This window comes from Besnoitia besnoiti, chromosome VII (assembly GCF_002563875.1).
Source record: "Besnoitia besnoiti strain Bb-Ger1 chromosome VII, whole genome shotgun sequence".
NCBI lineage: Eukaryota > Apicomplexa > Conoidasida > Eucoccidiorida > Sarcocystidae > Besnoitia > Besnoitia besnoiti.
This window is the reverse complement of record NC_042362.1, coordinates 1,335,746-1,350,826: the sequence shown is the minus strand read 5'-3', so window position 1 is coordinate 1,350,826 and position 15,081 is coordinate 1,335,746. Positions and strand designations below refer to the sequence as shown.

The window sequence follows — 15,081 nt, the reverse complement described above, 5'->3', positions numbered from 1 at the left end:
ATACACGCGTTCGGGCGCGTCGTTTTTCCAGGAAGCAAATTTTTAGAAAATTCAAATGCAGACGCATTTTTCGTCGAGCACTGCTGAAAAGTTCAAGCCGTTATAGAGAGTTGAAACTACACTCTCTTTCTTCGCGTCAGACCACCGAATCCTCGTCTCGCGGAGACTTCATCGCGCCCCACTTTTTTCCAGCATCTTCATAACCCGGTCGTCTTTCCGCGAGCGTTTTTCATACTCCGCGCCCTCGCCCTCGTCGTCCTCTCCATCGAGTTCCCTCTGCTTCTTGCTTCGGGCAGCCTCTTCCGCTCGCGCCCGGTCTGCTTCCTCCTCTCTTTCTCGTTCTTCTTCCTCGGCTTCGCGCTCCCTCTCCTCTTCTTCTGCCTCCTCAGCCGAGCGGAAGTCAGCCTGCCGCCAAGAGAGCCAGACGCCATCCAGCGGGTCATTCGCCGCAGACGTTTGGCGCACTTCCATCGAAGTCTCGTCCGAAATAAATCCCTGCACACGCAACAGAGTGAACCGAAAAAAACAAGTCACCAACGCTGGGAGCCACGGCGGCTCTCCAGGGGAGAAAGGTCGAGCACGGCCACGGCTCCACCCTCAAAAACCCGAAAATAACAAAATATAATACCAGAATGAACTATAAGACACACAGAGCCTTCACGCACTAGAGCCTCGCAAAGGCGGCTGTAAAGTCGTCATCGTCCTCTCTGGAGTGAAACACAGGAAACGCCAACCGCTCTTTAAACACAACAGTTCCCGCAGCTGTAGATGAACGCTAAATCTAGAATACCTCACATCCCAAGACACTGCTAAACGCACGAATGCCCTTCCGATAAGAAACCCCTTCGCGGTTCCAGCGGAGTCCGCGCATCTGCCCTCTTTGGCTGTCAGGCCAGTTATCTGGGTGCGATAAGTGACATATCTGTGATGTTAAGGAGCATAGGAGATCCTGCACGCCTTTTACTGGTCCTGCATTTATGTAAGTATCGCACAAGCACTACGCAGCAGAGGCAGAGTTAAAGCTCGCCGACGCACGCGCCTCACCTGCTGCATCCACGCCTGAAACATCGCGGCAGGGTAAGGACCATGAATCTCGGTGTCTGTAGGGTTATTCAGCCAGCGGAACTGCCAATAGGTCGTCGGGGCTCCTCTGGAGCCGCTCGCTGCGAAAGACAGACGCAAATCTCGAGAGAAAATCTGAAGACGCATCCGCCAGGCGGCGCGCAGAACTGCCTGCAATGCGCGCAAAAAGGCAGGCAATCGACGGCGCTGATGTGAGCAAAGCTCGGCGAAGTATAATGAAAACACTCATAGTATGCGACCCTCCGGCACGCAACCAAACAGAAGTATACAGCTGAGAGGCCGCCCTTTCGAAATCTCTGCAAAATCACAGACTCACCCATTCCTGAAGCTTCGCGGCTCGCGTCCTCCATCGGCGTCTCCGCGCCGTCCGTCCCGGGAGTCGCACGCGCCCTCTCGGCGTCGAGCTCCTTCAGAATGTCTTCGCGCCGCAGAAAGTAGACGTCTGCATGCCAAACACAGCGACGAACCCGTGCTCAACAGCACTTCTCGACCATATACGCGCATGTCCATAATACAGATGTTTTAACAACCGAGTCACTCACACTGAATGCGTCGGCGCGTTGGACTGACCACGAGGGCAGATAGACCCGGCCGGCGATGTTGCTGTACGAATATCACCACGCTCAGTTTGGCAGTCGCCTTCTTGCTGTTAGTCTGTAGGGAGTACGACGATCGAGTTCTTGGTGGCCTGGCGCTTGTTTAGGTCTATCGCTTGAGTGCATGCAGCGATATGCGTAAGTATCAAGAATGGCGCGGCATTACATGCGCAGGATCCACACAGAATCCATCAGCGCACATGTCGCAAACACGTGCAGATGCTGGCTGGCGGCATACAAGAAACACTCAGGACGACAGAAAGAAGTGCGCAGAAGTATCCGTTGGTGTGCGATCGCCGCTTTGACATAAGAGTCGCGGTATGAGAAGGCGACAACGGTTGTGTGTGCGTCAGAAACGTGTGACTGCAACCCCAGTTTTGCTGGAATTTCGTACTCCTGCCAATCGTCATGAGTGAAGAGCACAGGTCTGTGATGGCGTTGAAGACGCGCAGTTCCTCGCCGTCCATCTTGCCTCCTCGGGTTCCCTTCGCCTGGCGCCTCTGCGGCGCGCGCGCACGTCTCGCGGGCTCTCCGTCGTCTTTTTCGTCGTCAGTTTCCATCCGCTCGTCTGCGGCGTTTGTGGGTGGCGCGCCGCCCGGCTTTGCCGAGTCCGACCCGCTACCAGCGCTGGGAGCCTCAGCGGGAGGCTTCGCGCCGCCTCTCTCCACTGCCTCGTCGGCTTTCGCGGGTTCGTTTCCAGCCCCCCCGCTGGACGCCTCGCCGTCTCGCCTCCTCTTTCGCCGCGCAGCCGGCCGCCGAAACGCCTCGTCCTCCTCGTCCTCCTCTCTTCTCCGCTCTTGGCGCGCGCTCGCGGAAGCCTCACTCGCGGAAGCCTCACTCGCGGAGCCCGCCCCGCGTTCGCCTCCGCGTCCGCCTCCGACGCTGCACTCCGCAGCCGCCTCCTTCGCATGCCGCTGACTCGCCTCAGCCTTCACGCGGCGAATCGCCGCCGTCGGCGTCTCCCCAGGCTGCAGAAGTTCGCTGAGGGCGCGGAGACTCGCCGGCACATCGACCGCGACCGCCTCGGGCTCGGCGTCCATCCGTGACAAAACGCGCCGACGTTCGTCTTCGGTCTGAAGCACAGAAACGGAGTCGAAACGAGGCAGGCGCTCAGGACGCGGGAGAGAGAGGAGAGACAAGGCGAGACACTCCGCGCCGCTGCTGCGCACCCTGTCTCCTCCTCCCCGGCCTAACGCCCTTGCCCCCCCCTCCCCCGTTCTTTCTCCCCCTAGTTTCAGCGTGGAAACGCCGCGAAATGGGACTCGCGCAGCGTCTCCTCGCCGCTCGCTCAGTGCTGAGCGGCCTCACCCGGAAAGCAGTTCTGGCGTCGCCCGCGTCGATTGCGTCCAGCCAGCCGTCCTTCACCTCCTCGTGGAGTTTCGCCCGCCAGACGTAGTTGCCGTCCTCGTCAAAGGTGCCCTCCTGAAACTCCTTGCGCATGTTGAAGGGCTCAAACGCGACGCCCGTCTCGTCTTTCTGCGGCAACCGCGCAGACGCCACGCACACGCGAACCTCATGCAACGCACCGCCGAACTGCTAAAACCGAACTGAGGCGAGAGGGGCACTTCTCCACCCCACACGGAGGAGAGCCACGGCAACGCCAACCCCCCCCCCTCCCCCTGGCTCTGAAGTCGCTGTCTCAGGCACTACCGCGATCTGCTGCCGCCTCGGACGACTACACCGTGCATTCGTTACGCAGAAGATTTGTCTGTGAAAGTAGGTGGTGAGTAGCAACCCGTCTAGTGAATTTGGCAGCGAATAAACAGACTCAGATGAACTCCTAGGACACTGAAGACGACTTCAGCTGTGAGACACCGGCGGCCGCGACACGGGGCTGATTCTTCGCAGCCAGGCCGCTTCGAGGCTCTTGGCGCCTGCGCCAGGCGAGGCGCTTCCCCGCCGACGCTCCCTCGCGTCGACATTTTTTCGTTCACCTCGACTTCTGGATCAGCCTCAGAGGCCGCGACGGCCGCGGAGCGCGAGTTCACGGTGTCAACGTCGGTGTCGCTCACGCCGTAGCCCAGCGCGGCGACGCCTGCGGCCAAGATCTTCTTGCGCCGCCGAATCTTCTCGACCTGGAAACGAACCGCGTGGAAACCGCGAACGCTCTACGCACACGCGCCTATTTTGATTTTGAAAGGCACCACTCCCCGTCGACACTGCTCACAGCAGTCGATTTACCCACCGGCGGAAAACGGCATCGCACGCCAAGCTCACACGCGCGGATGCCTCCCTCAGCAAGCGTCCACTCTGGTTAAACCGCCGCAGAAATACATAAATATATATACGTACACACATCTGCCTATATTTCTGTATGAACACTCGAGGGCGCATCTCGACACCACATGCTCCCTCCGTCCGTCGCTCCAACAGCCCTCTGTGCGTATCTGCGTTGAAGTGACTCGCGCGCAAAACGAAGAGATACATGCATATCTGGATTCATGCCCATTAAGGTTTCGGGCGTCTGCCTAGGATAGTCTTTCCTGTCTACGCGCGTAAATGGACTAGAAGGAGGCAGATTATGCGGCGTACTTCATCTTTGGGGTAGCGAGCGTCGAGGTCGCTGCGATCTTCCGCAGACTCAGCGTCGAGAGCTTCGCGGGCACTTTCTTCTCTGATAACGCACTTATCCACGAGTTTCACGTCTTGCTCAGCTTTGAAGCAGACGCGCTTGGGCGGTGGCATAGAGCTGCCTTCCGGAGCCTCCTCTCGCTTGCATTTCTCCATCGCGAAACAGAAAGAACGCACACGCAGAGCCTGGGGCGTGCGCAACACAGCGGCGTACCTACACCTTGTCGAACACGCAATGGAGGGGCAAAACAGAACGAAACGCTTCTTCGAAGGAGGCGCTTGCGAGGCCGCTGCGGCGGGGAAAAGATGGCAACCCGAGAGCCAAGGCGAGAAGGCACGGAGCAAAGAGGCTATGGGCAGGGCCTGCTGCAGAAAAACCGGAAACGGCGAGCACTGGAAGCAAGACAGAGATGAGAGACGCGCGCCAGAAGGAAAAATGCTGGAAGGCGAGAGGGAGAGGACATTCCGAGCGCCACAATGACCCAAAATATGACCTCAGCACGCAGGACTCTCCCGTCGAGGCTGACTCAAGGCTACACAACCATATGCTGCCAAGCTCGCGTTTCCTTCGAACCTCTACACGCGCAACTGTGACGGAAAACACGTAAAATCCCGAGAAAAGGTTAAGTGGAAAGAAGAATCAACGACCGGACGCCCTCGTGGTCGCGAAACTAACAAGCGACTCAGACGGGACCGCACAAAGAAGCATGTGCATTGGAAGGCGCAGAGACACAGACACGAATCTTTCTCTAAAAAAGACACAGATCTTTTTTTTAAACCCAATTGACCTGTTCAGGCAGGAAAGATAAGCAGCCCTGTAGAGCGAGCGAGATGTGCGTACTCGCGCATGCAGTTTCTGTCGACGTTGCATCCCTGCCCGCTGAGTTTTCGTTTCCCTGGAAAGAAGCAAATTTCTTCTCTCAAAAAACACCCTCTTTCTCTCTCATTGTTCTCTTGTCTTCTCTCTTGTCTTCTCTCAGCGCTTCGGAGGGGAGAACGGGACTGGAGAGACACTTGCGGCGCAGAACTCTCTTCTCCCGTTGAGCCCAGGCACTCTTCGGTTTCCACGACTCTATTCAAAACACTGCATATACACTGGAGAGCAAAGTCTTCTGTTTTCTGTTTGTCGTCTGTTCGTCTGCTTTTTTCCTCGCGTGTGAGCTGAGCGACTCTGGACTCTGGGCGCTTCGATCTGCTGCAGAGATGCAAGAAGTGACTCCCCAACCAGCGCCAGATGGACGAGTTTCGAGAATTTAAATTCGGGTAGTGTTTCGTCATTGTGGTAGCCATACACCCCAGATTTTTTTCTTGGTTTTTTCCAATTTCTTGACACTCTGACACCTCGCCGTTTCGTCTGTCTTTCCTGCCGGCCGCCACCAGGACCTTTCATCTCTCCGTCCAGTTACCAATTTCTCGTCCTCTCCTGCCTCCTCTCGAAAGTCTCCACATCCTCGAGCCGTCCCTCTTCCACTCTCCGCGCGTTACTGCCTTTCTTTCTTCCCCTTGCCAGGGCGTTTCCCCCCTCTATCGTCTCGCGCCCTCCACTGCATGCAACCTGCTGCCACAGCCCAGAGATTCACGCACTGCAGCCCTCGAGAGCCACAAACGCGCCTCGTTTCGATTCCCTCTCGCCTCCAAGCTATTTGCTTTGCGGAAAAGCCAGCAAGCCTTGGATGACGAGTGCGCAGGCCTCGGTGTGTCGCGTGCTCTCTGCTATCTGGCAGCTGGCGCGCGGGCGTTCACAGCAGCGCCTTCTTTTTTCCATCTTCACAGGAACCTGAGCAAGTGAAATCGCGCGGCGAGCCATGGCGCGGAAGGGGCCAAAGGCGAAGGCGAAGGCTGCCTATGCGGCTAAAGGAGACGCGAGGAAGAAGGCGGCTGGGAGAGAGAAGGACGCTGAGGCGAAAAAGACAGAGGAGGCCAACAGCTGCGGACGTGAAGCCGAGGCGCGAGAGGAGGCGCGGGAGCGGAAGGCGAAGGCAGCGGAGGAGGCAGCAACGGAGGAGGCGGCAGCGGAGGAGGCGGCAGCGGAGAAGGACGCGCCGAATGAGGCTGAGAGAGCAGGCAAGGAAGAAGCAGAAGAAGGTGGCGCCGAGACTGCAGAGACAACAAGAGAGGCCGCAAAGGCCTCCCCTGCAGGACAAGCTGCGGAGAAGGACGCAACGCCCGCAAGCGGTGCGCTGGAGAATGGAAACCAAGCCTGTGCGGAGGCGAAAGCAGTCTCTGCGGAGGACTCTCAGCTGCCTGTCTGTCCTGCATCCGAAGCAGAAGAGAGCGGAAAGGAGCCTCAGAGAGTCGCCCGTCCCATCGACGCGCCCGAGCCCGCAGGCGACGCGAGTGCGAGGTGTGAAGAGGAAGCTCGAGATGGAGATACGGCGACAGACAAAGCGCTGCCTTTTACGCCGCAGAAGACCACGCGAGAGAAGAAGAAGCGCGACCGGGACTGGAAACGAGGGAATGAAAAATTCGCCTTTGCAGGGCAGCGACCGTCTCCTCCCGGCGCGTGCGCACCGTGTCCGCCGTGTCCGCCGCCGCCAGCCTCCGCGGCGCGCACGCCGGTAGTTCTGACGCCGGCGCCGCGGCGCGCGCTGGGGTCGTGTGTGCCTCCGCCGCCTTTTGCCTCTCGCGCTCCGCCTGCGGGTGCTGCCAACGTCTCGCTTCCTCCGAATCGGCCTCCCCCTCCTTCTCCTCCGCCTCCTCCCTCGTGTCACTCCGCGCCGGCGTTCGCCGCGGTGTACGCGCCGCAGCCACGCGCGCTCGAAGGCGCCATGGATCCCTTCGCGCAGCTCGCGTACTTCACTCTGCTGCAGCAGCAGAAGGCGGAGTCCGACGGAAAAATCACCGCGACTTTCCAGCCCGCGGAGGGCGCCGCGGCGATCGAGAACGCCGACGCGGCGTCAGTGGCGGACTCGGCGGCGGCGTCCGACGCCGGCAGCGCGTTCACGGCCTTCTCGACGCACTCGCGCAACGCGGGGATCTACAGCGAGCCGGAGATGCTCAAGCGTATCGAACAGGCGCGCGACTACGACGGTCTGCGGCGCCTCGTGACTCTGTGCATCCAGAGGGCGGAGCGGCACCCCGCAGTGCTGGGGGCGCTTCTCCTCCGCCTCGCGCTGCAGGGCAGACAAGTCTTCCGCGACCAGCTGCTTGACATGCGCCGCGAGATCCGCATGCGAAACGCCGGCGTCCGCGAGAAGGAAGCCGAAAAACAACACGTGAAAAACCCCGCTCCCGGAAGCACCTTCGGACGGGTCGCTGGCAGCCACCAGGAAGACGTCAAGTGAGAACGCAAAAAAATCGAATAGAGCAACGAGAATACGAAATAGCCGGCGGGGGCCTTGTGACCAATCTACGCACGCGTATGCGCCGAAGTGCGCGCCAGATGCTGCGCGCCTCTAGCTTCATGCGGACATACCTGCATATATGCATACATATATATATGCACGTATATGCATAAATATGCCCTAAACCCTTTCGGGGTTCGAACCAGAGGTCGGCCTTAATGTATCGGCGTCTCCCATGGTAGACAACACAGGCGATGCATGCACCCCAGCCTCCCCGTGGAACGAGACCTGCGTCGAAGAGGACAGCAGAGGCGCGTTCGCCTCTCCAGATTCGCTCCCCCCCTACCGTGTACATATATATATATATGTATATATATGTGTGTGTATATGTATAGATTTGTATATATATCTATATGTATATATATGTATAGATTTGTATATATGTGATGTATATGTATATATATGTATACATTTGTATATGAATGTATAGATTTGTATGTATATATATATATGTGTATATATGTATATATTTATATATATGTGTGTATGTCTGTCCCCGACGGGTTCAGGGTTTCGGGTTTGCGTTTCCGTTGTCGCTCCGCGCCTCCGGAAGCGATTCGTGGCTGCGCGGCTGCCTTGTTTCCAGGTTCGACGACTTCACGAAGACCGTCACGCGTTTGTCTGACGCGTTGTTTGGTCAGCTGCGCGCGCGGCCCGTGACGATTTCGAACGAAGTGCTGCAAAATCTGATTTGGGCACTCTCGCTTACGCAGACGAACTGCATGCCCCTGTTTCGCGAGCTCGCAAGCCACGTTTCGAGTCGCAGCGACCTCTCGCTGTCCCAGCTGGTGACCGTCTTCTGCTCCTACACGCGCGGGCTGGAAGGCACAGCAGACCGCAAAGGTGGCATCAACGTGACTTCAGACGACTCCAGCTTTTTCGAGGACTGCGTGCAGAAGCTCCTCGCGCGAACCGAGGAGATCGCTTCGCTCTCCGCCAAGCAAATCGCCTTCTTCCTCCAGGCCTGCAACCGCCTCAACTACAACAACGACCAAGTCCTCAAGCACGTCGGCAAAGTCGCACTTCTCAAAGAAAAGGAGTTCCTCCCCAAGGAGTGGGCTTCCGTCGTCGCAGGTACCAAAGGAAGCGAGGGAGAGAAAAAAACGCAAAAAACTCGACCCTGAGACGCTCGGCGGGTCAGAAGCCCCCGCCGGCCGCGCCCTCACGATTCTGCCGTCGAGGCGAGTCGCGTGTAAACGCGTCAGAGCGAGGGAGGAGGGAAGGATGTGGAACAGTAAATTTATTTATCTGTATATATAAACGTGAGGCCTCTGGTTACCGCGTTAGAGTGGCCTGCGTGCAGAACAGACGGCGCTTCTCTGCTCAGCGTCTTTGCAGTCTATCAGGCTCGACACGCACAGAGAGTGGTGACTTCCAGCAACGTGCTCATATATATATATATATATGTATATATATATACATATATGTATACACTTGTATTTTTATTTGATCAGAAAAAGAGATTGGCTGCACCTAGCGTGCGCAGTTGCTCGGAGGTAACTTTCTTCTCAGGGGCGGGGTAGGCGACGAGCGCGTCTGATGTGTGGCAGACTTAGTGGAAGACACAATGTCCAACCAAGACTACTGCCAAGTTCAGAACAAATACTTTGAGTCAACCATACTGAACCTACAGGTACTCTGTCGCGTGCGTTGTTCTTCTCAGTTTTCACTCGATTCGGCGTGCCGCTACGAGGCGAATGCGAGAAGCTACGGAGACAAAGAGCGACCCGCGACTGGCAGAAACCGCCCCCTCCGAAGAAGCCGAAGCCCATCAGTCAGTGCTAGACGTCCTCGCGAAACGCGCGCATTTATACATACATACATGGATGCATGTATACTTGTGCGTACGCGTGCCTGCATGCGCATATATATATATATATATATATATATATATATATATATATACATATTTATGTGTATGGAATCGTTTGCCGCGTGCAGGGTTGGAGGTGCGTTCCTGCTGCGAAGAACAAGCTTGAGTTGTTGCCTGCGTTTGGCCTTGACCAGGCACTGCATGCATGTGTCACGAATGATGCATATAAGCATACAAGCGTATACACGTGTGTGCCTGTATGGCTAGTTCTACAGATGGAAACGCACACGTTTGCGGAAAGCGGAAGCGACGCTCCATCTTACCATATAAAGTACTTTCATGACCCCAGGCTGGTTTAATACGTCAATGTTTAGCCGGGAAGTTAGTGTCTTAAACATATAACCGATAGTCTCAACTTAGACGCACAGATGGACATAATTAATCCTTGTACGGTTTGTACCTACTTGACTGCTCAGTTTAAGCAGAACTGTAGACCGGCAAGCGATGGGCGCGGTGGCGATCTCGCGTGACGCAGTGAATGCGTCTATATCTTTCTGTCGATGCGCGCGAGTAGATATACGTTTTCTCGAGGATCTTTTTTTTAGGACGTTTTCTTCCGGCTTTCTATTGTTCTGCTCACGTACGCATTCGCATACGTTTGTCTCTCTCAGGTTTTCTTTTTTCGTTGCGTGTGCCGTTCTTCCGTCCTCCTATGGCCGTTTCGAAGGTGTGATCTGTATGCATGCGCTAGAACCTGAATCCTCAGGCTCCTCTTGGCGTATATACATATACTCATATATATATATATATATATATATATATATATATATGAATGCAAGTGTCTGCTGGCGAGCGCGCCTTTTTCTTTGTTCCGCCGTCTCACTTGTCACTTTCTCTGCGCGTCCTTTCGTGCAAGGGAGGCGAAACATGAGAAGCGAGAGCTTAGAAGAGCTTGCACTCAATGCCATCCTTTTTTGGGTCACCGCTTTCAAACTCTCGGGGTCGGCAGGCGAGGAGATATCCTCGACCGAAACATCTCCGCAGATAGATACACAGAGACACACAGATGTGCATTGCATGCACTCCATAGCTAAGTAGGCAGTCAGAGACACCCGGCGCTCTTGGGGAACGTCTCCTCCGGAGAGCTGCGGCACATTCGTTCGTCTGCCGTTTAGTCCTTGCCCTATATTTGCCGCGCATTCGAAGCAACCCTGGAGACGCGACTGCAGCGCTGACGAGCTGCGGGGCTCGTCACCACGAGTTGCTTGTTTTACTGAAGCTAGAAGACGCGTATAGTTCTACCTCTGCTTGGGTCCACACGCGCTAGACGAGAGTCGCGGCATCGCCGGTCTCTCGCGCATGCGCACCAGAAGATAGCTGCGGCGAACTCACACGTACATAAGCTCGCGAACTCGATGCGAGACTCACGAGACGAGCAGAGAACGAGAAGCCAAGACGCAGGACGGCGTTTGGGTGTTTTCGCGGCCTCAGAAACGGCATTAGGAGTTTTCAGTGCTTTGCTGCCCTTTTTCTCGAGATGCCATGGACTCCTGTGTCCTGGGGGTCGTGTCCTAAAGCGTCTACATCTCGTGCTGCCGCTTGCTGCCGCCTCCCTCTCCTGCGCGGTCACCGGCGCCTCCGCGATCAATCAAGCCGCGTATTTCGGCGAATCTATGAAACAGCAAGGTCGCCGCTCTGCCTCGGTCTAGCATTCCTCGCTCCCTCCTCGTTTCCACGCCGCGCGCAGCCGTGCCTCCTCTCACTCTCGCCAAAAATGCTGCAGGCAGTCGATCGTCGCCTTCCTCTCCGCATCCGCCTGGGCTGGCTTCCTCGAAACACTTCAGGTCGCGAGGCTCCCCATTTCGGCTCGCGCCCTCCCCCGTCGTCTGCGCTGGCGGCCGCCTGATGCGGGGAATCTTCTCGGCGCTCGCGTGCCGAGCAGGGGTGTGAGAGTCGCATCGCAGTGCCTGAGTTCGCCTGAAGCTCTGCGGGAGACTCTGTCCAGCCTCGTGAGCAGAGGCATCCCCCCGTCCCCCCCGGGGCATCTGACCCCCTGTCGAACGCGCAAAAGCGGCGGTTGGCCTCGGCACTGCGCAACGCTCGTTTCGGCAGGTGTCTCCCAGCTTCTTGTCTCCAAAGCGCGCAGGACGGAGCTCCTGCCGCAGGAGGCAGTTTTCGCCGCTCTCGGCGGCTCCGGCTGCCTCGACGCGGACCGTTTCCCGGGCGAGCGGCCCCTTTGTCTCCTCCTCGCCATTTGCGTCGTCGGCACTTGCTCCTCTCGCGAGGGCCCCGTTGCCGCCGCCACCCAGGGCACAGCCTCCCCAGTGGAGACCCTCGACGCCCGCGTCTCGGCCTTCGCCCCCTCGGCCGTCTTCTAACACCTCGCGCTCGGAGAAAAGACCTGAACTCGCTTCGCGAAGGAAGAAACGGTGCGAACTCACTTCGCCTTCAAAGAACGGACCAGAAGCCGCTTCCCGTTCTCCCCCAGCGGCGCCTCTCGCAGGCCCGCGTTGGCAAAGCCGCGTCTGGAGTTCGTGGCGAATCACCTCCCGGCAGGCGAGGACTGCGGCGACCTTGCCAGAAGGCATGCGAGGTTGCGGCGCGTTTGCTTCGCGTTTCGAGTCGTCGAGACGCAGCGGCGCCCCTCTGTGGTCCCCCCGTGTCTCGGCCGGCTCGTCGCCCCAGCGAAGCGAACGCGCAGGCGCGAGTCGAGACGCATCCAGAAAAGCTCTCGAAGACGCGGGAGACGCCGAATGCACCGAGAGACTTGCGTGGGCACTCTGGCCTTCTTCGTGAAGCAGTGCAGAGGGATGCAGGCAGGGTTCCCCGGCTTCAGGGAAGACGACAGCGGCAGAGCAACTGGCGGCAGCGGACGCGGCGCGGTTCTCTGCTACCGTCGCGGAGGCCGACGCGGACTTAGAGGGCGAGGAAGCCAAAAACGCGCAGCGAGATGGCGCCGGCGAGAGGGGCTGCGAAAGGCTCGAAGGCGCGGACAGTACGACCGACGACGGAGACAGCGCTCTGTCGCTGGGAGGCCCTAGAAAGCCTCCAGCGCCGGGAGAGGGCGCGGAGAGGCAGGAGTAAAAGGAGCCGGATGCACAAGACTCCGACACGGACGCGGGCGCCGGCGTCGAGGGACACGCCGGCGAAAGCCACGGAGCGACGGGGAGCAGGGACGAACGCGCAGACAGAGCGGAGACAGCAGAGCAGAGTGAAGGCTGGAGAGGCAACGCCAACGGCGATGACAGTCTCTGAGACGCGGGGGGCGACGCGGGCACGTTCTCTGTTTCCTGTAAGCTGCTCGCCAGTGTGGTACGAGACGCTCTTGGCGCCGCCGGGCCGCGGAGATCTACGCGCGGACCGCACGACGGAGGAGCTGGCGGGGGGCGCGCCGCAGCCAGGGGCGTTCCTTCGCAAGGCGGCGGCAGAGAAGCGCCTCGCTGGATCTGCGAGGAGGCGGGCTGCGCGTCATCCGGCGACGAGTTTTCAACTGAAGCTCCGCGGCTTCGGCGGCAAGGCGGCGAGCGAGCCGCGACCGCCGCGAGCCGCGCCGTCACCCCGCGCGCGCACGAAGTGACTGGCGGAAGCGGAAAAACGCAGGACGGAGACCTCCTCGTCGCACAGGCGCGGCGAGGGCGACCAGTCCACAGATCGAGAGGAAAGAGCGCTGCAGACCTGAAAGGTGCCGAAACCTGAAGAGGCCGCGGAGGGCGCGAAGATGCGGGCTGAGGGTCTGGGAGAAGCGCGAGGGGAGGGGTGGCCTGCGCGCCTGCCGGGTTCGACTCGCAGTGCCTCGAGAGAGGCGCAGAGGAAGAGGGCGATGAAGCAACCGGAGGCGGAGGCGGCGAGAGGGAGCCGGACGCGAGAGAAGGCCACGCAGGCGCTGAGGCGAAAGGACCGGACGCCCAGCAGGCAGCCGACAAGCATGCAGTTGCAGCGGACCGGGCGACCGACAAAGCGATCGGCAGCGGAGGCAACTGACGCGGTGAGATGGACGCGGGCGAACGTGAATCGAGAGGCGAAGCTCCGTGCGACTTTCGTGAATGGGATTGCGCTGCGCATTCTTCCGGAGAAAAGAGAGGAAGACCTTGCACTCGCGTGCTGTTTTCCGCTGCAGCCAAGTGACCGGAGCCTGCAGGGGAGACAGCTGAAGGCGCAACCAGCGACGAAGACGACGAGCGCGATGAGAAAGTCGTCAGCGACGCGGGCGGGTTTGGGGAAGAGACATTCCAGGGATCGGGCGCTGGAAGCGAGGCGTGGGGGACACCGACAGCAGACAGAGGCGCTGCCGAAGGCGCCGAGACGGCAGAAGAAAAGTGGGAATGGCGCGACGATGCCGCAGGCGAGAGCGCAGCGCAGGGAGAGGAGACGCGAAGCGAGGTGACAGGCTTTTTCGCGTGGAGCGGCACGCAGGCGGCGGTAGGAGCTGCGTGAAGAGAGGCCAAAGGAAACTCAGGGCTCGGAGACAACGAAGGGGGCAGGAGGACAGGCGACGGCGTCGGAGATAGACGCTGAGGGGGTCTTAAGCCGTTTCGGCTCAAGAGAGGCCGCAGCTGCTCTCTGCACAGCAGGCACGTCGTTCCACGAATGCGGAGTGAAGGCGTGTCTGCGCCGCCGCGGCCAGGAGAAGACACCACGTCGGCAGCCACAGGTGCGCCGAAGGCATTCGCTCCGGAACAATCAACCTCCTCGCCCATGTCGCTACGCGTTTCCCAGCTCGCGGCGGGGGGCGCCTGCCTTGCTCTCTCCCACACGGCCTTTTCGTCGTTCTGAACTCGCTGGATGTGGCAAATGTAGGCTCGACGCATCTCTGCGTAGGCGTCCTCTCCCGTCAGGTCCCCCAGGACGTAATTGCGTGCTTCTTCGTGGGCTCGTCCAAAGTTTCTCGCGTCTTGGAACTGGCAGCAGAGAGGACTCGCGCGCGGGTGCGCTGGCATGCGCAGCAGCTGGCCCCAGCGGTTCGCCTCGAGCACGTCGTGGCGAGCTTCTTCTTCGCTCTGAAGCTGGTGAAGGCAGCGTAGATAGTCCCGACGAATCGCATCGTAGTCGACGCCGCCGCAAGCGCCTGCCCAACTCGCGTCCCCTGAGCCTCTCGGCTGATTCATTTTCACCGCCCGCCAGCTGGCAGAGGCTACCGGCATGTGTGGTGTACGTTCACACGCGTGTGCAAACCTATATATATATATATATATATATATATATATATATATATATATATATATATATATATGTATATGCATATTAATCCAAGTTTTTGCGGTGGGCCGTAGGTAAACTCCAGGAGTCGTGGGCACCCGCACAGGTCGCTATTTATACATATATATCTATATATATATGTCGGTGGAAATATATACGTACCCCATTGCAAGCATTCATGCTTATATATCATCACAAGATTTTGTGGAAGTTATAGGTTTACAGAGAATCATGCGATCAAAATGAACACGCACTTTGGTTCCGCTGCAACGTGCCTTGCCACAAAATGGGACGATTTGATCTGGCATGTAAACGCTTCTCTAACCTCGTGTGCTCGCACCTAACCGGCACACTCGTTAGCTGGTACGAAGCTGAGGAGGCGACGCCCTCCTCATACCTCCTTCAGCTATACACGCCTCGCTTTGCATGTGACAACGCAGCGTTTCTTTTTGTTGTCATGAGCAAACTCAAGAAGCGC

General features: G+C 58.3%; 3 protein-coding genes across 3 annotated transcripts; 1 reads left to right on the top strand and 2 right to left on the bottom strand.

Moving 5' to 3' along the window:
- Window positions 1-168: 168 nt before the first annotated feature.
- BESB_077890 (uncharacterized protein) lies at window positions 169-4,406 on the bottom strand (the record flags this gene model as incomplete). Its single annotated transcript, XM_029366150.1, has 7 exons — window positions 169-495; window positions 1,045-1,163; window positions 1,400-1,525; window positions 2,074-2,752; window positions 2,988-3,155; window positions 3,614-3,754; window positions 4,212-4,406. 7 exons carry the CDS (start codon window positions 4,404-4,406, stop codon window positions 169-171), a joined length of 1,755 nt encoding a protein of 584 aa, XP_029217581.1.
- A 1,649-nt stretch (window positions 4,407-6,055) lies between these two features.
- Window positions 6,056-9,379, top strand: BESB_077880 (uncharacterized protein; the record flags this gene model as incomplete). Its single annotated transcript, XM_029366149.1, has 3 exons — window positions 6,056-7,530; window positions 8,181-8,668; window positions 9,258-9,379. 3 exons carry the CDS (start codon window positions 6,056-6,058, stop codon window positions 9,377-9,379), a joined length of 2,085 nt encoding a protein of 694 aa, XP_029217580.1.
- A 1,608-nt stretch (window positions 9,380-10,987) lies between these two features.
- BESB_077870 (uncharacterized protein) lies at window positions 10,988-14,548 on the bottom strand (the record flags this gene model as incomplete). Its single annotated transcript, XM_029366148.1, has 1 exon — window positions 10,988-14,548. One exon carries the CDS (start codon window positions 14,546-14,548, stop codon window positions 10,988-10,990), a length of 3,561 nt encoding a protein of 1,186 aa, XP_029217579.1.
- Between the last annotated feature and the right edge of the window lie 533 nt (window positions 14,549-15,081).